Below are 23225 nucleotides of genomic sequence, written 5' to 3' on the forward strand. Positions count from 1 at the left end.
ATTATTTTCTATGGTAATTCCCATCTAATTCCTATACGTCTACAATGTAAAGTATTTTTATGCGACTTGGTGTTATAGTCTTTGGTTGTAATCATAGAGAGCAAAACGGAACACAGCATTTTTTCTTGGCCTGGCCTGTACCTGTACAAGTACGGTAATTCTAATTAAACTGAAGTCAGTATTTGCTATTTGGAAATTCGTTTATTTATCCTAAGCGGAGTTAAAACATAATAGATTTTGAATTTCTAGAGAATTTGCCTTTGTCGGAAAATGGCTGCTCTTGTCGTTCAATCTCGCTTTGCCGGTCTGAAAATAGAGGACGATGACCATACCGCTAATGAAAACCAGAAATCTAAAAAGACTAAAGGAAATCCTATAAAGAAGTTGGATTCTGCTAAGAAACCTAAAAGTTCCAATAAATCTCAGGTATTTGTTTGGTTGTATTAGGTACATAGTAATAAAAAAATATATGAGTAGTATAGTAGGTATTTATGTTATTATTACACCTTCCAGCCTTTGACGAAAAAGCGCAAACAAAAGCCAGTGGAGGCCACTTCTGAACAATGGGAAATGTGGAAACAGAAAGATGAAGAAATTGTTGTTGGAAATTTTGAATCCCAGATGCAAGAGGTAAGATCTGCTACAAGTCTCATAGAAATCTAAACATGTGCCTTATTGGGCTTTAATTACTCATAATTTGTTGAGACACAGATTTATGACACAAATTGTTGCTCAGAAAATAATAGATAAATATTTTAGGTCTCCTTAATTTTACATAAGATTGAAATAGTATATAATTTAGTGCTGGTTAGTAAGATTTTATTAATTTTACATAAGATTGAAATAGTATATAATTTAGTGCTGGTTAGTACGATTTTATGGCCCACCCTTCATAGTGTAGTATTTTGACTTTGTATCAAAAAATATCATACTGCAATGACCTATTTGACTGACTATTTGACTACTAGCAGTCCCTAATAAGCTTCACTTTGACTTATTGGACTTAGATTTTCTCTACCCTACCCTACTCTTACTTTACCACTACTCCTACCCTACCCCTACCCTTCCTCTACCCAACCTTTACTCTACCCTCTTTTTCAAGTTGAATCAAACTTCACAGTGTGAAAACCTGATTAAAATTGCTTAAGTAATTTAGGAGTCCATCATAATTTAACAATGTAACACATCTATACTAATATTATAAAGAGGTAATAATTTATATACAGGGTGCTCGGGAGTATTTTTCAAAACTCTAGTTTCTTTAAATTCTTTAAAATTAATTTAAAATGTCTAAGGATCACGTGTTCTAAAATTAATATTTTCTGAGTAAACAATATTTTTTTAGTAAATAGATCTTAAGTTGTATACCTTATATTGCAACCTTATTATAAGGATGCGATATAAGATGACTTGAGAAATATCAAGACATACTTTACTAGTGAAGTGTGGAGTGCCAGTTACAATACCTCGTCAATATCGACAGTATTACCACTATAGTATGCGCGTTATCATCTGAGTCGTCCGGTCATAAAAGTCAAAAAAGATAGGAATGTGCAGCGCGCCTACCTGCGCACCCTAATTATCGATAAACGGCTACCTGCGCACGTGCTAATGATGAGTCAATAATGATTTGGACGATTCTGATTGGTCGGTTTCTAATGTAATTGCATTGCGTATTTTTTTTGCTATAAATGTGTTTACTGCAATTAAATAAATACATTCATGTGTTACTCGTTGCGCACTATGGATACTTTATTTCCTAACGTTGATCTGAAGAAATTACATGGCGATATTAGCCCTCAAGCTCGAACACTGATTCACAACGTATTCCTGTTTCTCAATGAATTGAAAAGTGATCCGAATAAAGTGGCTTCTCTAAATTTCAACAAACCACGTGAAATGGCCGCATTTGTTTGTGGTGTGAGCAGAGCGACAGTGGACCGAATCAAGACGGAAGTATCACAATCAGGCAGTACCTGTATACCAAGAACAAATTTTAAGAAACCACAAACCGTCACTAATATTGACGATTTTGATAAAAGTGTGTTGAAGCGAACTGTAGCTTCATTTTATGAGAATGGAGAGTATCCATCCGTGGCGAAAATTTTAGAAAAATTCCGTGAACAATTACCCGATTTTAAATGCGGCAACACTTCAATGAGAATACTACTGAAGGAGGTTGGGTTCCAGTATAAGAAAAATAGCGAAGGACGTAAATATTTAATGGAAAGAACTGATATTGTTTGTGCTAGAATGGACTTTTTAAGGAAATTGGATTTACTTAGAAGAACTAACGATCAGCGACCACGTTTCTATCTAGACGAAACATTAATAAGAAAAGTAAAAGCCAGTAACCCGCAGAAGGTCTACGCTTTAGACCATCTGGCAAATGAACGAGGTCATGAAGTAATAAGGCTCCCTCCATATCACTGTCAATATAACCCAATAGAATTAATTTGGGCACAAGTAAAGGGAGAAGTTGCGAAGAATAATAATACCTTCAAGATAGCAGATGTCGAAAATCACCTCCACCGAGCCATAGAAAATGTCACACGAGAAGACTGGGCCAAATGTGTTAGGCATGCCGAAGAACTTCAAAACAAAGATTTACAAAAAGCTCTAATTAGAGATCACGCGCCGCTTATAATAAATTTGGCAGAAGACGAAGATTCTGATGATGAAGACTCAGATGAAGATTAATTTTATTTAGTTAATAATTATATAATATGAAATATGTATTATATTAAATCAAATATTGTTAATTTTTTTAATTTTGTGAACAAGATACGATAATAAACTTTACTTATCGATAATATGTCTTTCATTGTTACACCCTTCACTAGACGGCTCCATAAGACCCATAAGTGCAAGCGAGATAGATATAGAGAAATGATTTATGGCCCTAAGACTCAGTTGTTAACGCGCGTACTATACAATTAGGTATTTTAAAATGCAAGGATAGATAAAGGCGTGTGTTACATGGATAGTCGAAATTATTTGAATAACTTTGTATGAAAAAATACAAAGTTTTTTTTTTAGTTGAAAAAAATAGTTTACACAGTTCTCCTATAAGTGGACTTGTCAACACCTTGAAGTTATGGGAATTACTCCTGAGCATCCTGTATATTAAGAAATATTATTAGTTAGTTTATTTATTTTAATACATAACAGGCAATACTTTTATCTAAACTGGATTATGAAGAGAAAAAAGATGTTTACAAGCAAATAAAAAGAGATGCTGAGATTGAAAAGAAGATAGAAGAACAATCCCGTGCGGGATCCAAGAAACAGAAGAAAAAGCACGTTATGAGTCTGGAACAGTTCAATGACCTGGTGACACACGGAGAAGAACCAAACTGTGAGTTGACTAACTCCTGATGCTACACTCGGTTACAAAGATTTATTAACATTTTTATTTTATTTATTCTTCATCCTTTTTTTATTGTTTAATAATATAATTTATTTTAGTTATCGATGTAACATCTGTAAAGAATCCTGAGGAAGAACTAAAACAACCTGACAAAGATACAACATTTTTTGACAGAATACAGACAGAAACCAAGAATGAACTTTTGAAAGACAAAATTATAGATAGAGTGTTGAACCAGACAGTGCCGGACGAAGTTATCACTCGACTACAATTTACTGAAACTCTGGAAAAGAAGGATAAGGAGATATCTGCTTTGAAACAGCAGGTTATGAGCTTGAAGGACGAGCTTCTTACAGTGAAGTCGAGGAATAAGAAACTTTGTAATATACTTGGACAGGGTGAAAGTAAGTTAAATTGAAATAAAAATGTAGTCATTCTTGATTTTGAGTTCAAGCTAATAACAGCGGTTCAATTTGTATTTTGTAGGTTCTACATTACCTACCTACCTACCATTGCCTACCTTATTTGCTTAGGTTTTTTGAAAGATTTGGTTAATATTCTTTTTTTTTTAATGTATTACAGTGTCATACACCACACAGCTTTGTTCTTGAATTTGCTTGCTGCAGCAGTTAGCCTTAACTGCATTATGCTTAGATTTAAAAATAAATTCTTCAAAACCAGAGAACATTTCATGTTTCATGTGGTATTGTCTGCGTATGAAGCATAATATCTATACAAAATATAGATATTAATAATAATATTTAATATATAATAAAGGTTTTAAATATAATAATAATAATATTTAAAGCCTTTGAGTTTTGACAATACACACATTATAGAATTTAAAATAAATAAGTATGCAAAATTTGCTATTTGGTTTTTGAATAAATTCTACATCATTCTAGATCAATACATAACTCAAAGGCTTTAAATATTATTATTACTATTTAAGGTACTTTTAATTTGATTGTTGATAAACATTGCACAGCAATTTTGGCTTTAGTATAATGGGATATTCGCCTTTTATAGATCTACAAAAGTAAAAAAAAAAAACTGTGGTAGACCTTTATAAGTAGAAGTACATAATATGATACACTCCGATCTTGGCAGCCGTCCCGTGCGGTCGTCTGTCCTCGCCTATGCAGGTTTTCGATCCCACGGTGGAGGCCACCAATATTGGTTCTTCTTTTGAGAGGGTGCTAGTTTTTCTAGTACTGTCTTGACCACCGATTTCGTTGTGCTGTGTTGTGTTGTGTTCTGCGTTGTTCTAGTGTAGTTAAGTGGTTCCGGTCCGTGAGTACACTAGAATAAGAGTAGGTACACCCACGTCACCTAAAGGCGTGGACCACTAGGGCCACACAGTAGGTACTCACCTCCCCGCCCCGGTGGGGAGGCCCTGTTAGTTCCGGGGTCCACTATGGACCCCAACTCCGTTCCGCCGCCGTACTTGGAGGCCCTCTTCAAGGACCTCCGAGTTAAATTTCCAGGCTATCTGGAAAGTTTTATGTCTTCGCAACCGATTGCGTCTCAAACCGTGACTTTGACTCAAAGTCAACCCCAAGCAGGTAGTCCCCTTCCGGGAAATGCCGCCGCGTCCCCCGCTATCCCCGCAACCCCCGCGCCACTCGTGACCCAGCGCCACGTGCTACCTGCTCAGGTAGTGCGCCCGCCGCTGGGCAGCCAATCCGCGGCCCGCGACCCACGTGTCTCGGCCTCGGGTCGCCCGGCAACACCGATTCCGGCTCCGTCCGTAGGGCCTAGCGCGCCTAACGCGCTCCCCGGGCCCTCAGCCCACCCAAAGGGCACTTTGCCACCCTCCCGTGAATCTATGACTCGCACTCCGACCAACACGGTCCATAGGCCTTCCGCCATGGACATTTGCGATATCCCAGAGTCGCAGGGCTCACCGGCTCCAGTTGACGATGGCTTCACAGTCGTCGTAAGTAATCGAAAACGGCGAAAGGCTACTAAAACCGACGCTCAGCCCACTACCACTAGCAAGGTCACTGTGACCGAGAGCCAAGCTCGGTCACAAACCTTATCCGATTCAGACTCCGAAAGTGAGGACTCTCCTATGGAGGAACCTCGCAAGGAGAAGATCCCCCCAATGTTTATTAGGGACAAGGACGCATGGGCAAACAAAATTGTCCCCATGCTAATAAAAAACAATATCCCTATTCCAAACGCCCAGCTTACCACCTTAGGTATTCGTGCGGAATGCGAGTCATCCGGTGACCATAGGCGTCTGACAGCTTTATTGAGGTCAAACTCAATAGGCTATCACACTTACGCTCTGAGCGATGAGCGAGTCCTCCGCGTAGTAGTCCGCGGTCTCCCCAAGGAGCTTGATACTGAGCTCATCAAGGCCGACCTGCTTAAACAGGATCTCCCCGTCCAGGAGGTACACCGAATGTACCGATCACGCTCAAAAGAGCCGCTAGACCTCTGTCTAGTGATCCTCGAGCTCTCTCCTGAGGGCAAGAGGATATACAACTTGAAGGCGATATGCCACCTCTCTGGCCTCTCCTTTGAGAAGCCCAACAACCGTGGCCGCATAGGTCAATGTCATAGATGCCAGACCTATGGACACTCTCAAAGGAATTGTTTTGCCCGTCCCAGGTGCGTTAAGTGCCTGGGAGATCACGGCACGATAGATTGTCCCCGCAAGGAACGGATCGCTGAAGTGCCCCCAAGCTGCGTGCTGTGCGGCGAAGCCGGCCATCCCGCGAACTATCGCGGATGCCGGAAGGCCCCACAGCCAGGCAAGCGAAGGGGCAGGGCAGCGGGCCGCAAACCGGCGGCACCCAAAAAGCCCGCTCACAGGTTTGTTCCAGCGCCGGTGCCTACCACCAACGCTTGGAACAAGCCATTGTACGGAGCGCCTAACGCTCCTAGTGCGGCACCGGCTTCTCCGGTCGCAAAACAGCCCCCGAGGGCCGCTCCTGCGGCCCAACCCTCTCTCTCGGCCCCTCAAGCCTCGTCCAAACCTTCATACGCGACTCACTCCTTCTCGGATGTATTCCGTATGGAAGAATACGATCTCTTCATTGAGAAATATAAAGTAGACCCCCTAAGGGCAATAGGCGAGCACAGTATCATGCTCCGCGCGATCGAAAACTATAAAAATTTTCTAAATGGCTCACAACGGTAGATTAAAACCACATTCCCTGACTGTCGGCTTTTTCAATGCAGACGGGCTCACCGATAAATTACTCGAGGTCCGCGAATGGATAAGCGACCACAAACCGGACATCTTTCTGGTGCAAGAGACCTTCTTGAAACCTAGCCTTCGCGATCCCAAAATAGGGAATTACCTAATGATTAGAAACGACCGGACCACCCAAAGGAAGGGAGGTACAGCTATATATCACAGAAGGGCTCTTCACTGCACTCCTCTTGATCCTCCCGAGCTTACTAACATGGAAGTCTCAGTATGTCAGGTCAGTATGACCGGCCATCCGCCGATCACACTGGTTTCAGTTTACCAACCCTGCGGTAAACGTCTCTTAGAGAGTGACATTCAGACACTCCTCTCCTTAAGTGACTCCGTCATTTTGGCCGGTGACTTTAACGCTAAACATACAAGTTGGCTCAACGCTTATAATAACACTAGCGGCAACACTCTAAGAAGACTGACTGACCGCGACGATGCTAATTTCATTTTGCTCACCCCCGACAAACCAACACGTTACCCGAGACTGACGGACACACGAAACCAAACTCCGAGCGTACTGGATCTGGCACTCCTAAAGAACATCACTCTTGAAGTGAGTCCTTTGGAGGTGTTCTCGGATCTGGCCTCGGACTCGGACCACAGACCAGTTATACTCCAGCTTGGCCCCCCGCCCTCCACGACCCCCCCGACCAAAACTATAATTAATTACGGGAGACTGTCTGAGCGTCTCAAGTCCTTGGCTTCACAGCACCTAGATCAAATTCCTGACGAGATAGAAACGTTAGGCGAAGCGCTCGCAGCTTCTTCGAACCTAAATGGCCATATTCGCGAAGCAATAAAAGATTGCACCAAGGAGGTCCCTGCCTTCAGCAAGGCCCCCTTGTCGTCGGACCTACGGGCCCTACTAACGGATAGAAACGCACAGCAAAGACGCTACGAATCTGAACCGACCCGACAAAACGCGAGTCTACTTTGGACTCTCGGAAGACGGTGCAAGCGTCGCTTGCGCTGGCGTTATGACAGACAATGGGACGACCGACTGAGAGAGCTCGAGCCATCGCACGTAGCCTTCTACGACGTGGCAAGATATCTCAAAGCCGACCGCCTCGCAGCCACCCCACCTCTCAAACGCCCTGGCCTCCCAAACGCGATCGAGGACATCGATAAGGCCGAATGCCTAGCCGACAGTCTGGAAGCCCAGTGCACTCCAAGCACTACGGCATTTGTAAAATCACACGCGAAAAAAGTGAAGTCCGAACTCACTTCTATCTTATCTCGCCCCCCGGACGGAGTCGAAATTACCCCTACGTCATGCGAGGAAGTCTCTGCGGTTATCAAGGGCTTGCGCAAAAAGAAGGCTCCGGGGCCTGATACGATTAGCAACAAAGCTTTAAAGCTTCTCCCGGTCCAGATAATCAACCTCCTGGTGAACATCTTCAATGTTCTCCTAGCTCACTGCGCCTTCCCAGACGCATGGAAAGAAGCCACGGTCATTGGCATCCACAAGCCGGGTAAACCCCGCGACCTCCCGACTAGCTACCGCCCAATTAGTCTTCTCAACACCATTGGCAAGGTGTATGAGATAATCATTTTGAATCGTCTCAAAGCCATTTGCGATGAAAAGCAACTTCTCATCAAACAACAGTTTGGATTTCGATGTAAACACTCATGTGTTCATCAAGTGCACCGCCTCACGGAGCACATTCTAACCGGTTTTAATACATTTCACAACCCCATCGCCACCGGGGCGCTCTTCTTTGACGTAGCTAAAGCGTTTGACCGCGTCTGGCACGAAGGCTTGATATTCAAACTAAACCGTTTCGGCGTACCAAACAAAATGGTACGCTTGCTACACAGCTTTCTGTCCAACCGCACCTTCAGGTACCGTATAGACGGCACTCTCTCTTCACCCAGACAGATTCGCGCAGGAGTCCCTCAGGGCTCCGTGCTCTCCCCGCTTTTATACTCGCTCTTCACAAGCGACATTCCCACCGACCACCCGGGCGTACACGTCGCCCAGTTTGCGGACGACACCGCACTGTACGCGACGGCAGTAAACCGGGTCCACATTAGAGCCCGCCTCCAGAAGGCGGTAAACATTATAGGTAAATGGTTCCGCCTTTGGCGTATAGAAGTCAACCCAGAGAAAAGCGCAGCCGTGCTTTTCACCGGCAAAGCGGTCTCCCGTCTCAAGTCCGGACTCAAAGAAGTCTCCCTTTACGGAGCACCCATCCCCTGGCAACGTACTGCCAAGTACCTAGGCGTTACCTTCGATAACCGCATGAGCTTCTCCATGCACGTTAACAAAGCGAGAAAAAAGGCCGCATACGTAATGCACCGCCTTTACGCTATGATAAATAAGAAAAGTAAATTGTCCCTCCGCTCAAAGCTAACGCTTTATAAAACTACGATCCGTCCGATCTTAACCTACGCTAGTGTAGTGTTTGCCCACCGTCCCAAAGCGACCCTTAGGCCGCTTCAAACCCTACAGAATCGTTTTCTGCGTCAAATCACGGGCGCGCCGTGGTTTTTACGCAATAATGACCTCCATAGAGATCTAGAATTACCGACAATAGCTAAGTACATGAAACAGCTCTCTCAAAACTATTTTGACAGAGCTGCCATCCATCCCAACCAACTAGTGGTTGAGGCCTGCAATTACACTCCCAACCTAAACGCTAACTGCAAGCAGAGGCGTCCCAAGAACGTCCTTTACGATCCAGACGATGACATAACAACCGACAATGCTTCCCAGGTAACACAATCACAAGCTACACAGCGTCTTCGCCGGCGAAGACGAGGTCCCCGATATCTAACGTCACCCGGACGTGGGTTTTCTAACTCACGATCTTGGGGGCGTCCGGACTGATTCACTCAGGTCACGGTTACCTCCTCCAGAATGGCCTTCTAAGCCGAGGTCCGAGTCTCATAGGAGACGCCCTTAGAGAGCCGTTCCGTCCTCTATCTTTCTTTCAGCCTTCGGGTCACATCAGGCGATGCTTCTGCGCTCGCCCAACCCCCCCGGTGACGCCGTAGTGGTTCCGCAGGGAGCTATCGGCACCTACTCAGACAGAAAAAAAAAAAAAAAAAAAAAAAAAAAAAAAAAAAATAATATGATACTTCATCAAAATTGGTCAGACTATTTCATAGCAGTATGGCAGCTAACAGTGAATTTTATATATAGACAAACTTAAACAAATTAACTTATTTTACCATAAAAACTTGTATTCAATTAAATAATGTTGTCTCTCTTGTGTCATTATAGTGAAAGACAAGGCGGAAATTTTGGTGGAAGTGGAGCGTCTCCGGTGCATGCAGTCGGAGATGACGTCAGAGCTGGCCTCACTGCATCAAGACCTGGAGAAGGAGCGCTCGAGGAACGCCGACCCGCGCGCTAAAGATAAGGTAAATATATTTGTTATTATAATAATTAGAAATTAGGAGATCCGCAAACCAACCAAAGTCACTGACATAGCTCAGTGAGTCGCAAAGTTGAAGAGGCAATGGGCAGGCCACATAGTTCGAAGAGCCGTTGTACGTTGGGGTTGCAAGATGCTGGAGTGGCGACCACGCACCGGAAAGCGCAGTGTTGGTCGACCCCCCCACTAGGTGGACCAAGGACATCAAGCGGGTTGCAGGGTGACTCGAGACCATTTTGTTTGGAAATCCATGCAAGAGGCCTATGTCCAGCAGTGGACGTCCATCGGCTGTTAATGATGATGATGATTATAATAATATAATATGTATAATAATAATAAATGATCTTAGACCATAACTCCTATAGTCTAAGATCCGCCATTAGAAATATATACCGTCATCTGTTATTCATTAGTGCTATGTAGTAAATGATAGATAATGTTCACAGTGAAACATAGCAAATAGGTTGCCTAATTAAATTGGCCAAACACATTTTTCCTACAAAATATAGGTAACTAGATCCAAGGCAACAGTTACTACACTAATACAGTTAAATCAAGCTTTCATTTGACTAAATAACTGTTGAGGGTATGTAAATAACATTACTTAATTTTTTATATCTAGCAACCTCACAGTTGCAGTGTGAAAGCAGGCAACCTTTAGTTTTTCAATTGTTTTGGGTATATTATTCACTATTTTATTGGGTAAATTAAGCTTTTCTTTAATATTTCAGAGATATGGCACTAAAAAGAAAAACATACGATTTGATGTTTCGTCCGAGGCGATCTTGTCAAAAGACACCAGCTCTGGAACATCTTAGTATACGAAGTAGATGTTAAACAATTTATAGAATTTAATTGAAGATCACAAATAAATAATTGGATTTGTCCAACTAACTATTGTTTATATTTTTTTAGTAGTTCTTTTCTAGTTTTCAGAAGATAAAAGCGGCAAATGTTGAGCAAGACAAATAAAGTTTGAACATTTGTCTGGTTTTAATTTAGATGTTTTAATGGTACTATATAGCTCTCTAAGAAAAGGATAAGTTTATTTTAAGTGGTCAATTTTATGATTGAATATGACTACGGAGTTTTTCTATTTTTTTTTTTGTTATTTTTTTATGATTGTAAAAATGTTATATGCCACAAAATGTTTTAACAAAGCACAATGTTACATTTTAAATTAAATATTTTATAGTGGAGTTAATTTGGTGCATTTTGAAAACTATATTTTTGTAGAGTATTTTTTTTTTAAAGTCTGTAGCAAATTCAAATTAGTTTGACCTTGAAGTGTGCTTAAGTATAAGACTTTGACTATTTTCACTATTTTCCACTGGTAAGTAGTTTATAAATAAGACTAAGTTAAAGAGTTTCTTAAATTTCTATTACAATATTGCCATACACTTTAGATCTTGATAAATGAAATAAATTGCAATGAAACTCAAATATGTGCAGATCTTTTCAAAAATTTTTTTTTTTCAAAATTTTGACATTTTATTACAATAAATAATCAGCCTGCACAAAGAGTTTTTTTTTAAATGAAACTAAGATATTTTTTTATTTACACATTATTATATACTGTAGACAAACATGAAAATATAAAATTGATAAGTAAGTAATGAAAGCGGTGCGCTGAATTAGCGATTACTATGTTAAATATTATATATTTAATTGGATATCTTTTGGAAATTTAGTATGGTCGGATGCACTCTTTATGGCGTCTCCAAAATAAGGTGCAATTAACCCTATGCGCAAGTCATACAAGAATCAAGCTCCACGCTCCTGCATAACCAGGGACACCCAATGATTTTATACGTCACTAGCGCGTCGAAACTGAGGCGAACAAAAGTGACGGCCTCCGTGACGCAGTGGTATGCGCGGTGGATTTACAAGACGAAGGTCCTGGGTTCGATCCCCGGCTGGGCAGATTGAGATTTTCTTAATTTGTCCAGGTCTGGCTGGTGGGAGGCTTCGGCCGTGGCTAGTTACCACATTACCGACAAAGACGTACCGCCAAGCGGTTTAGCGTTCCGGTACGATGCCGTGTAGAAACCGAAAGGGGTGTGGATTTTCATCCTCCTCCTAACAAGTTAGCCCGCTTCCATCTTAGACTGCATCATCACTTACCATCAGGTGAGATTGTAGTCAAGGGCTAACTTGTAAAGAATAAATAAAAAAAAGTGGATGATTGACTTAATTTCATTTAGCCGCATAGTAAACAACTAAAATTATTTAAACAAATAATACTTAAACATTGTTAACAATGTCAAGATGAGTGTTGATTAATTTTTGCGGTGATTTTGATGCACGTAACATATCTAATATGTAGTTTAAAATCGTTGGGGACACCTATGATCTTGTATTGCGCGTCTCAAATCATGATGTTCGGAAACGTCAAAAAAATTGCATCCGACTATATTTTTTTTTGTTTGTATATTAAATGAACATTTTGTGGTAAATAATTTAATATGTAAGTGTTACAAATGATGTTCAATGTGTTGGAACAACACCATATTGTAAAATTATTTGCTGGTGATTTAATTTTTATGTGTAAGGATGTTTGGTACGTTTAAAATCATCATGGCATGTTAACATTGGAAAGACATTCCTGTATTTGAAGGTTTTATCAGATTTTCGTGCGCACGCAACTTGGGATCTCTTTACTTTTTCTGTGATTGTAATATTAATTTGTTCAACGTGTCACAAACTTTAACTGATAAAGATTAAAAATAAATCTTAAGTACATCTACGTATATGCTTGTTTGTATTTACCTACTTTACAACTGAGCCTGTAGCAAATAAAAGTTATTTTATTTTTATTAAGGTTAACGCAAAGGTTAATGCAAATTAAAAAAAAAGCGCGTGTCAGCTCCGACGCACAAATGGAGATTACTTTTTCAGATCGACTGTCTAAATAGATATATGTTGCCCCGCAGCATACATATATGTACGTCTCAGTACTTACGCCTGTGTGTAAAAGTGAAAGGTGCGCAACCAAGGAGCAGAATCGGTTGCGCGCAAAAACGTAACGCTGTCATTTGTTCATCGAATTTTACTGCCCATATTTCTTTCACACCGGGGGCTATATATAAAAAATCTATTCTTGAGGAGCAAACTCCAAAAAAAAGTTTAGGAATGACATATTTGATTATTATAGATTGATATGCAAGTTTTCTGACGATGTATTTCCTTCACCGTTCCAGACAAGTGATATTTAATTTCTCTCTTTTTTTTAAATGCACATAACTGAAAGGTTGGAGGTGCATGCCCCGGACCGGATTCGTCCTCCGAATCGAAGTCAGAAGTCATATCCACTGAGCTCTTTAATACCTGAGAATTTTCTTAATTCTCTACGTGCTTGAAGTCTGCCAGTCCGCTTTGGGCCAACGTGGTGGGCTAAGGCTTAGTCGAACGAGAATTGATTTGAAACCTTCCTATAGTGCGTGCGGATTAACTTGATACATGAGTCGAATGATGTTTGTACTGTGTTCTAATTTCTATTTGTTTGGATGAGCATAGTAGGCAGGTGTCAAGTTAATGCGCACGCACTATGCAAGTCCTGCTAGCCTACTTAATAAGTATTCAGCCTATACCTATATAATTAAGATCCAAATCAATAACAACCACATATTCGTATTACGTAAAGCACTTTGTTAACGAAACTTGCCAAACACTGGTTAGTACTTTTGATAAGTACCGAAGGGTCTTTATAATTGCATGATTTGTTTTGTATTTTATAAACAACTGCTAGTGCGAAATTAATAAAATATATGAGATACTTAATTGCCAATGCGAATACTTCCCATATTATGTACCTTACCAAAGTATGGAAAAGAGACTCTCGCGGAAAGCACTCACAAGAAGAGATTTTCTTTTCTACGGAACTTTTCTAACAACTTGCTACAAATTATAACTATAAATTATTTTGTGTAAGACGCATAGTTTCCGAGATATCGCGAAAAAACTGTTTTCACCCCTTTTATCAAGATGGCGGCCGGGGAACAAGGGTGGCGACCCCACAACTTGGGGTTGAGCTTGTATTGACCACACGTCTCAAAAATAAAATTGCGTCCTCTAAAAAATGCAAAGCTCAGTTACCATTTCAATGGACTAAATTTGAAATTCATAAATTACAATAATACTCTTATCCAGCACGGACATATCGACTTTTCTGTATTCTGGTGGCTACCAATAAACACAATACCACGTTAGAAAAAACCTACATATAGACGAACGTAGAACCTCCTCCTTTTTTGGAGTCTGTTAAAAAACCACACTATGTATACAACACAACAAACAACACTTCCAACAATTCCTTCGCTGCCTGTTGAAATAATACAAGCGAATATCTTAATTAAACAGGAGGTTGGAATAAAAAAGACCATTTAAAACAATGCACAATTTTATTTGCCATCTCTAATTAAATACACAATTGTAATTATACTAACAACGCCTGTGTGATAACTATAAAAGAAAACAAAAATAAACCAGTGTAAAAAAACGATTACGTATGTAACTAGAGGTTAGTTTCAAAATAATTATTGAAAATTAAAATTGTGTATCAATAGATCGACGAATTTGTTCACTGACGAGTCTTAGAACTGAAACATCAGTTAATTAATGTACAAGATTACACCTAAATATTAAGTTAGGTATAAAGATAAATAAAAATACTACGCTATTATTATAATTATGCTTATCACTTGAAATACATAAAGGACACAAACAACTCTGTTATGAATAAATATCGGTATTTGTTCCAATAATAGGCAATTGACGAATTCACTATTTTTATACATATAAAGTTTTACTTATCTATTGAAATGGAGTCTATACAGCCTTTCTTGATGAGTACCAACAAAGAAATGGAAATGAAGGTAGAAAACGCATGTCATTTCATAACTTATTTATTTTAAATTATGTATGGTTTGATTATAAAAGTTACATAATTTATATTAACCATATCTAATTGTTATAAGCTTAGTAATCAAATTTATTTCCATTAATTTAAGAACAAATTAATTATATTTATTATTAGGTGTGAAATGATTCATGATTTATACCCTCATTTTAATTTTTTTTTGTTGGTAAACAGTTCTCCTCAAGGAAGGCTGTAGTAAATCTAGAAGTTAAACAATCTACTGAGTTGGGTTACAAGTTATACAAAATATAAATTTCGTCGTCCACCTACCTACATAATATTGTGATGTGACACCTATTATTTTCTAGCTTTAGTTAAAGAACATACATACAAGTGTTAAATAATAAAATAAAATATGAGAAGCGTAAAATATAAATGCATTTATAATGAATAGATGAATTAGTATCCAAAGTTACCTAAAAATTATAAAAGAATTGGCTACAAAAAGGCTACAAAATGTTGCTGGTGTCCAAATGACATAGTTAATGAATCGCATAAGTAGGTAGTCTGGAGTAGTTACAATTTTGAAGATTTCAAAAACAATAAAACAAATAGTATGGAGTTGACTAGCTAAATTATTAGATACACTTTTATTACTATGACAAAAATACATCATTTGTATAAAAATATGAATTTATTTTATTAGTAAAAATCTTAAAAATACTTAATTATACAAATGTCATATTGGCAGTAACCGCGATTATGGCAACGTGAATTTGAATTCTAAAATATTTTTGGTCCAAATTTCATAGTATCTACTAACATTTTCACGTTGGTCTGTACCAGAATACATACACCACTTTAATACTGTTATAGATTTCTGTATTTATTACTCGTTTAAACTAACCGAAGAGCCGAAGACTATAAAACTAGATTTTACTTAAATAATATGGCAGTAAGTGGTAATTGCAGAGTTATGTTTAATGTAGGTACTTATCCTGCGAGATTCGTACGTCTCCACATATTGATCATATTCGAGTGCTTTCGCAAGTGTAGGTATGCAAAGACTTCTATGATAATTATTATAGATAGAAATCTTTGTGAATATGCCTATTCGATGGGCTACTTTCTTAATATAAGACAAAACAAAACATTTTCTTTATATAATCACCCATTCGTTCAAAAACACATTCCTAGTAAAGTTTATTTTGCACAATACTCTCGTGCATTTTGCACATCGCATGTAAACGTTTTACCTGAAATTCTTTGAATTTTAAAGTCCCACAATTCAAGTGCATATATCTACCACTAAGTATGCAACCTTAAATTGATTTCTACACTTTTGGGGATGGATCAAACTTGCTGCTAGGCATGGCATCCCCTTATTATCCAAGTTATAGGTTTCTATCCATGTGTATCAAAATTCCAGTTTTTCCAGCAAGCTATCTTCAACAGGCCGGTACTTCGGGACACCTGATCGCGTTCACTGGCTTTATCGCTAAATCGCATTCTGAATCACTGACGACGTTGTTTGATATTTTATTCACGCAGTGGACGTTCCGTTGTTTAGTCGCTTCCTCGCCCTGAAGACAAGAGATGTAAGATAAAATACCTTTTTAAGTAAGTCCCTTATGATTATTATCATCCTATTCTGTCTAATGGCACATTAAACAAGGCACCATCATCATAATTATCAGACGATGGACGTCTATTGTTGGATTTAGCCACTTAGGGTGAGGCCAAACGAGCGTAATTTTGTGAGTTGTCAGTCGCGTAATTTCAGCTGCATTCGGTTTCACACTTAAGTCCATTTCCTGTCACACGTCTTCGCAAAATGAGTTGTGTTCCTACTTACACGTGAATTTCTGCGACCGAAATTACGGGGCTGTCAAATCACAAAATTACGCTCGTTTGGCTTCACCCTTAAAAGGACCTCTAGGCTTTAAACATCAGTCTCGAGCCGCCAGCAACCAGCGGTTCCTAGTAACCCAGGTGATGTTGGTCCAGTAGTGGAGGGTCGACCAACACTGAGCTTTCGTGGACCTTGCACCTTGGAACCCTAACATCCAGCGGCTATTCAAACTATGTGCCTGTCCATTTCAGCTTAGCGACTCATTGAGCTGTCGGTGATTTTAGTTTTTCTGCGGATCACCTCGTGTCTGATTGGATCACGCAGAGAAACTCCAAGAACAGATCGCTCATTAGGTATACATATTTGTGTAACATGGTAGGATCATTCCTTCTTGGACCAAGCCATTGCCTTACGTCTCTCAAACCAGGCTCTGGTAATGTGTCGGACCTATAGCTTGACAAATTCGTTCGTAACACTCCCGATGGCCCGCGTGGGCCGGGAGGGAGTTAGCGATGCCCCGCGCGCACGGCTTCATACCCGCGCAGTCCTTCCCTCTGCCCCGCGCGTTCGACTTCATGCCCGCATATCATGGGCGTGTCATCAACGAACATGATAAAAAAAGCTTGGTGTTAGACTGTAATATACGACTGTGTGCTTAGTTTTAAATAAGTTTGTAAAATGGTGGTGAACAAAAAAAAACATTGGCTGAGTTTGTTGTGGGCTCTTCTCGGACCAAGGCGCGTTTGGAACCCTCGTAACTTTAGTTTTAAGTTATCGACTATTATTACCACCATTAATTTAATTTAAATTATGACATAATCTTTACCTTTCAAAAGTGCTTGTAAACTAAGCCTAATTGAAATAAATGAATTTGACTTTTGACTTTTGAACTTGCCAAGCTATAGATATGGGTTCCCATTGGGGGAATTGAAGGAAACACTTATTGGATTCTATATTACTCAATATTATAACACAATGTATACCGGCATGTGGCACGGTGCGCAGGACTTCCACGCGCCGACCCACCAGTGCGTGCAGGCGGGCTGCCGACACAGCTGCATCAGAGCCTCGTGCCGCGGCTGCTCGATGTGATAGCACTGCGACTGCTCCACTTGACCTGTACAGTTGCAAAAATTCAAAATATATTAAGCCGTTTTAGAATTTAAACTATCGTGAGTGTTATTCATATTAATTGATTATGAAACACGACTAAAACTCGTGCCGCGATGCAAGAACCAGCTCATGACTAAGGGCCCCGTATGGGTTCGAAACTAGTCGGGCATACTCCGACCTAATATCACGTGAGTTTTAGGCGTATTTCATAATCAATTAATATTAAGCCGTTGTTTAAATCCAGGGTATAATCTACCCCCAATCTAAAATTCAGACAAATCTCTTTAGCGACTAATGCGGAGTAGTCTTAGAAGAGAAATTATTCCTATGCATCTCAGTAATCGTATCGCCGACGTATTTGAATACAGAACACAACGCAAGTGAGACATACGTTTGTGTTTATACAACACACTCAATATGTTATACCTAGAACTTACGGTTATAGTAGGTATATTGTATAATAATACCAATTATGTGGAAACTTCACATAAACCATCTACTAAATAGTCCAATCAAAGCCCTGGTCTTCTGATCAAATCAAGATTCAAGATCAAATCTTTGGTTTGGATAGGTGAGCCCGTTCTTGAGTTATAAAATTACAACGAAAAGTGGCATTGATATTTATATTTAAATAACTAGCTGACACCGCGCGGTTTCACCCGCGTGGTTCCCGTTTTCGTAGGAATACGGGGATAATATATAGCCTATAGCCTTCCTCGATAAATGGGCTATTTAACACAAAGAATTTTTTGTGCGTATAAATCAAACAAACTCTTCAGCTTTATAAAAAGTTGTGCCTGCCAATCATTCCTCCTTACAATGACAGTTGCTGTCTTTCTAGTAAATCTAATATATGAAAGAAATTCATCATACAAATATTATCAAGTTGTAGGAATCGGACCCACGGTCTTAAACGTAGTAGGCAGGGTGAAAAGTATTGTGTTCCTTACGATGATGTTCGTCGATGCACGTGTAATACCGATGCATGCGGCCCACTCCACATGTCACGGAGCATGCGGACCAGTCGGACAGTCGGTACGCGTACCGCTTGCCGTGCGCCTTCGGCTGGTCCACCGTGTACTGGTACGCTACGCCGGGGTTGCGGTGCTTGCCGCGGAAGATACGTTGCTGTGAATAATAGTAATAGGTATCATCATCATGCCTTTTGTAGGGACTTCCAAACATCACGATTTGACACGTCAGTCAATTGTAAGTCCATTTGGTGGGGGTCGACCAAATAAATAAAGCGTGATTAAGGTCACTCTGAACACGAGGCCCCGCCTAGGCTAGGTTTGGTCGTACACGAAAAACTAATAAAGAAGTTATAATAGCATGTGCAGTTCAGCGTGCAATAAAAAAGCGGGTAGAATTTTGGTGCATATATACTAAATTAGCGGGCGCCCGCGACTTCGTCCGCGTGGAATTAAGTTTTTCACAAATCCCGCGGGAACCATGGATATTTCCGGGATGAAAAGTAGCGTATCGGTTAATCCAGAGTAAAATCTATTTTCATTCTAAATTTCAGCCAAATCCCCGCAAAATTTACAAAGTTTCATACAAACTTCCACCCCCCAAGTTTATCCCCTTGGGGGTAGACCCAAATTAGAAATTCATCAAAATCCTTTCTTAGCGGTTGCCTACGTTATAACATCTACCTGCATGCCAAATTTCAGCCCAGTCCGTCCAGTGGTTTGGGTTGTGCGTTGTTAAATCACTATATCAGTCAGTCACCTTTGAGTTTTATATATTTAGATATTTGAATTTTCATCGCAATTTTATTAATTGTTAGGTAACTTACATAAACTTTAATGTCTTCCGTCAAAGGTCCAACGATTCGAACTTTTTCCCAATCGCGATCGCGCTCGTAGATCGCTTGGGTTCCTGCTACGAAATATTCCGTTAGTGTGGCATTTCTGAAACATACAAAAACCATTTTTAATTTTGCCAATGTAGGTATGTTAAGTACATTGTTGGTCGAGCCCATGTGGATCACGAGGTCTTGGGTTGAGCTGAGAAATTTTGAGTTTTGTAAAAATAATTTTTCAAAAAAAATCTCAGTTTGGAGTGCTGATGTTGTTACACCCCCGACCTTCCGAAAGCGCTTTATAATTATCATTATCTGATAGTTTCTTTCATCATCATCATTATTCGACAGTGATCGTAAAAGGTTTTAGCATAGTTCTAGATATTTATTTTTGAACTAGGAGGTGTATGCTCGGGACCGGAACCGAATTTAAGCCTTCCTAGTCGAATGCATGAGTTATTTCCACTAAGCTATCACGGCTCATGTATTAGTATAGAAGTAATATATCATACCTTGCTCCGTTCAAATATATTTTCCTCGATTTCGCGCTGCCGATAGATATGTAATTTCCCGGGCTGACTTTCTCTTGGATTTTCACATTTCTCGAACCAGCTGGTATAACCGCAACCTATGAAATTAGACAAACTGTATAAGTAACAGCAATCAAGAATCATTTTTATCTATCGTTCGCCAAATTTATTAGTCTGAACTTCTTGGCGCTGCGCCCATTCGGTTTGCATAACAACAGTCTATGTATCAAAAGCTACCAACACCCAGTGTTTTCGATAATAACTACGAAAACTTGCAACATATTTTGAAATAGTAATTTATGCAGACGTCGTGCAAATAAACTAACGATCTAGAAGCTTAGAAATCAGTGTGATTTATTTTTTTATTACGTAAAATATTATACAAAATTTATTACAATTTGCCTAATAGTTGTCCTATTTAGAATTTTATTTTGTTTTTATATTCTAGCGTGTTACTTCCGTGATATAAGTAGAATGCTAGTGTCGCCGCACACGGGTCACACACCACAGCCACAAACGCTGCCACAAGAAGCAAGAAGGGGCCACAAAAGTAGCTGAAGCGTGCGACAGCCACTTGTGGCCGGTGGTCGACACTTGCGGTCGGTGGCTGCTACTTTTTTAACCCATGCATGCAGTATCATAATGGACTCGAACGAAGAAGGTTTGATTGCGGTGCTTATGATAAGAAAACGTTGTCGTAGAAGACGAATGAAGTGGCGTGTTGCGGCGTTTTGTGTCGGCGTTTAGTGGCCGGTGCGGGCCACAAGAAGCAAGTAGCGATGATTGTAGCGTGTGGCGGCCACTGGCGTCAACCGTGTGACTTCTCTATAGCTAAGCTTAGACCTGTGGAGCTATGGGGGCTTAAATTATAGTCGTTGTAGGTACCTCACTAAATCCAGATTGTCTCGTGGTGTCCTTATTATAGATCCCCTGCACCGTCTTGCAATCTGATCCGTTTCCTCCGCATACTCCACACTCGTCCTCTTCGACGTCGGAGTCCACGATCCAGTCGCAGCCAACTTTGTAGCATATTCCTGTATACAAAGTTTTATTTTTAATTTAACAATATTTTGACGGCCTCGGTGGATGGACGGTGGATTTACAAGACGGAGGTCCTGCCCCCCTAGCCAAGTGGCATGTCGATTCTCTTTCTACGATCGCTAACGCTTCGAAAAATTGAAAAATGTATGGTAATTACAGAACTTGATCACGTGACCTGTGGATATCAAATGTCATTCCCATACATCTTTCTAGTTTTCAAAGCATTAGCGATCGTAGAAAGAGAATCGACGTGCCACTTGGCTAGGGGGGCTGGGCCGATTGAGGTTTTCTTAATTGGTCCAGGTTTGGCTGGTGGGAGGCTTCGACCGTGGCTAGTTAACACCCTACCGGCAAAAACGCACCGTCAAGCGATTAAGCGTTCCGGTACGATGTCGTGTAGAAACCGAAAAGGGTTCATCCTCCTCCTAATAAGTTAGCCCTAACAACTTGTAAAGAATAATAAAAATATCTTTTTTTTTTACTAGCAAACGCCGCGCGGTTTCACCCACGTTGTTCCCATTCCCGTAGGAATACGGGAATAATATATAGTCTATAGCCTTTCTCGATAAATGGGCTGTCTAACACTGAAAGAATTTTTCAAATCGGACCAGTAGTTCCTGAGATTAGCGCGTTCAATCAAACAAACTCTTCAGCTTTATAATATTAGTATAGATTGAATGACAAGCTAGCTCTTGACTACAGTCTCACCTGATGATGCTACGTGATAATGCTGATGGTGGCGAGTTTAAATGATAGAGGTACAAGTTTCATACGCACTGGAACAATCCACTAGCGACTACTTGTTAAAATTAGGCCGTTTGTAATCAATGATATCAATATCAAATCAATATCAAATCAATCAATGTAACTTTGATATTTTAACCCCAGCAAAAATATCTTGGCAAAGCTTCAGAATTTGCTAGTTTCCGGAAAATTTTATACGTAGGAACATAATAAAAAAAGTATTTCCGTCATGATATTATACCTAGAAATGTTATGGATACCTACATCAGAAAAAAATCAAGTAGTTTTATAATAAGTACCTACGTAGGTACCTATTTGATTTATTTTAAATGTTAAGTATTTGGATTTTAGGTATGGGTTAGGTACCTTCAATCTGTCACCCACCGGAGATAAGTCCTCGAGTTGTTAACGCTCTCAATAACACAAAAGGAGAGCTCGATTTACGAGTGCCGCTGGCTGGGTTGCAGTAGCTTTCAAAATGTTCCCGCGGCTCGGTAGAAGTCCGACATAACCTTCTTGCCTCCCCGTGGCGAAAAAAACGGTACCTTCTATAAAAGGTAGGTAAGAAGCAGTAGGTTGCATAAGGTGTTTAGAAACCCCGATACATGTTATGCTTAGATGCAGAGGTGTATCTGAACAACACGCAGCACACATTGGATCCCCAGCAACACTTCATGGGGCGTTCGGCGACCTGGGCGGCCTGCTAAGCTTCTGGAACGAGCTCGGCTGGCTGGAGTGACTCCAGTGGGGACCAGCACCAGAAGGACCTACGCACAACGGCCAACCCCTAGTGGCCAAGTACGGAAAATGTCCAGAAAAGAAGAAGAAGAAGGTGTTTAGCATTATAAGTAAATATTGCAAAATTCCTTGTCGAATGTATTCTGTGGTCCAACGTAGGTTTGTATTGAGTTATTAGGGTAGGCAGTGCATTTTTGCATCTATGAAGTGCACGCTACTGGTAAGTAGATAAGTACTAACCTGCAATACACATATCCCTGGCACCGATGATCTGTCTGCAAGGCGTCCCGTCGGCTACGAAAACTCCTATCATTTCTACGTCGTTCCTGTTGTGAGGCACGCATTGTAACTCGCACGGCCTATCTGCAATATTAATCATAATTAAGAATAAATAACTTAAAATCCTGCAATACAAATACAAATTTAACTTTTATTGTGCCTCTGATAATAGTCAAACCTTCGTCATTACCGATAGCTGTAAGAAAGATGCCCCATTAGTGCGACGGGTTCAGCTGTGACGTCCTAGTATCGACGCTGCATCGTTTTCCATATATTTTATACTACGGACGCCCGCGATTGAC

General features: G+C 40.2%; 2 protein-coding genes across 4 annotated transcripts in view; one reads left to right on the forward strand and one right to left on the reverse strand.

Moving 5' to 3' along the window:
• The first annotated feature begins 25 nt into the window (after nucleotides 1-25).
• LOC112054035 (G kinase-anchoring protein 1) lies at nucleotides 26-12716 on the forward strand. 3 transcript variants are annotated; one of them, XM_024093679.2, is made up of 7 exons: nucleotides 26-174; nucleotides 250-426; nucleotides 514-630; nucleotides 3172-3358; nucleotides 3469-3774; nucleotides 9811-9950; nucleotides 10696-12716. In XM_024093679.2, exons 2-7 carry the CDS (start codon nucleotides 271-273, stop codon nucleotides 10780-10782), a joined length of 993 nt encoding a protein of 330 aa, XP_023949447.2. In that variant the 5' UTR covers nucleotides 26-174; nucleotides 250-270; the 3' UTR covers nucleotides 10783-12716. The 3 variants fall into 3 exon arrangements, with proteins under 3 accessions (XP_023949447.2, XP_052742623.1, XP_023949448.2); XM_052886663.1 differs by having other exon boundaries at nucleotides 131-149; XM_024093680.2 differs by lacking the exon at nucleotides 26-174 and having other exon boundaries at nucleotides 181-426.
• A 1629-nt stretch (nucleotides 12717-14345) lies between these two features.
• Nucleotides 14346-23225, reverse strand: part of LOC112054025 (A disintegrin and metalloproteinase with thrombospondin motifs 7) — a 152548-nt gene continuing 143668 nt past the window's right edge. Inside the window, exons 18-20 of the mRNA XM_052886661.1 lie at nucleotides 18738-18915; nucleotides 17658-17791; nucleotides 14346-16405 (exon numbers count right to left, since the gene is read on the reverse strand). Coding sequence (XP_052742621.1) covers nucleotides 16271-16405; nucleotides 17658-17791; nucleotides 18738-18915 — 447 coding nt within the window. The 3' untranslated portion in view covers nucleotides 14346-16270. The remainder of the gene's footprint in view (nucleotides 16406-17657; nucleotides 17792-18737; nucleotides 18916-23225) is intronic.

The sequence above is a fragment of the Bicyclus anynana genome, chromosome 17, assembly GCF_947172395.1.
Source record: "Bicyclus anynana chromosome 17, ilBicAnyn1.1, whole genome shotgun sequence".
NCBI classification, from domain to species: Eukaryota; Metazoa; Arthropoda; class Insecta; order Lepidoptera; family Nymphalidae; genus Bicyclus; species Bicyclus anynana.

What these genes read in the sequence shown, in the direction of transcription:
- LOC112054035 (XM_024093679.2), top strand. Translation starts at nt 271, where the DNA reads ATGGCTGCTCTTGTCGTTCAATCTCGCTTTGCCGGTCTGAAAATAGAG. An exon ending in AAAGTTCCAATAAATCTCAG is followed by an intron (nt 427 to 513) that starts GTATTTGTTTGG and finishes TACACCTTCCAG; the next exon opens with CCTTTGACGAAAAAGCGCAA. An exon ending in ACACGGAGAAGAACCAAACT is followed by an intron (nt 3,359 to 3,468) that starts GTGAGTTGACTA and finishes AATTTATTTTAG; the next exon opens with TTATCGATGTAACATCTGTA.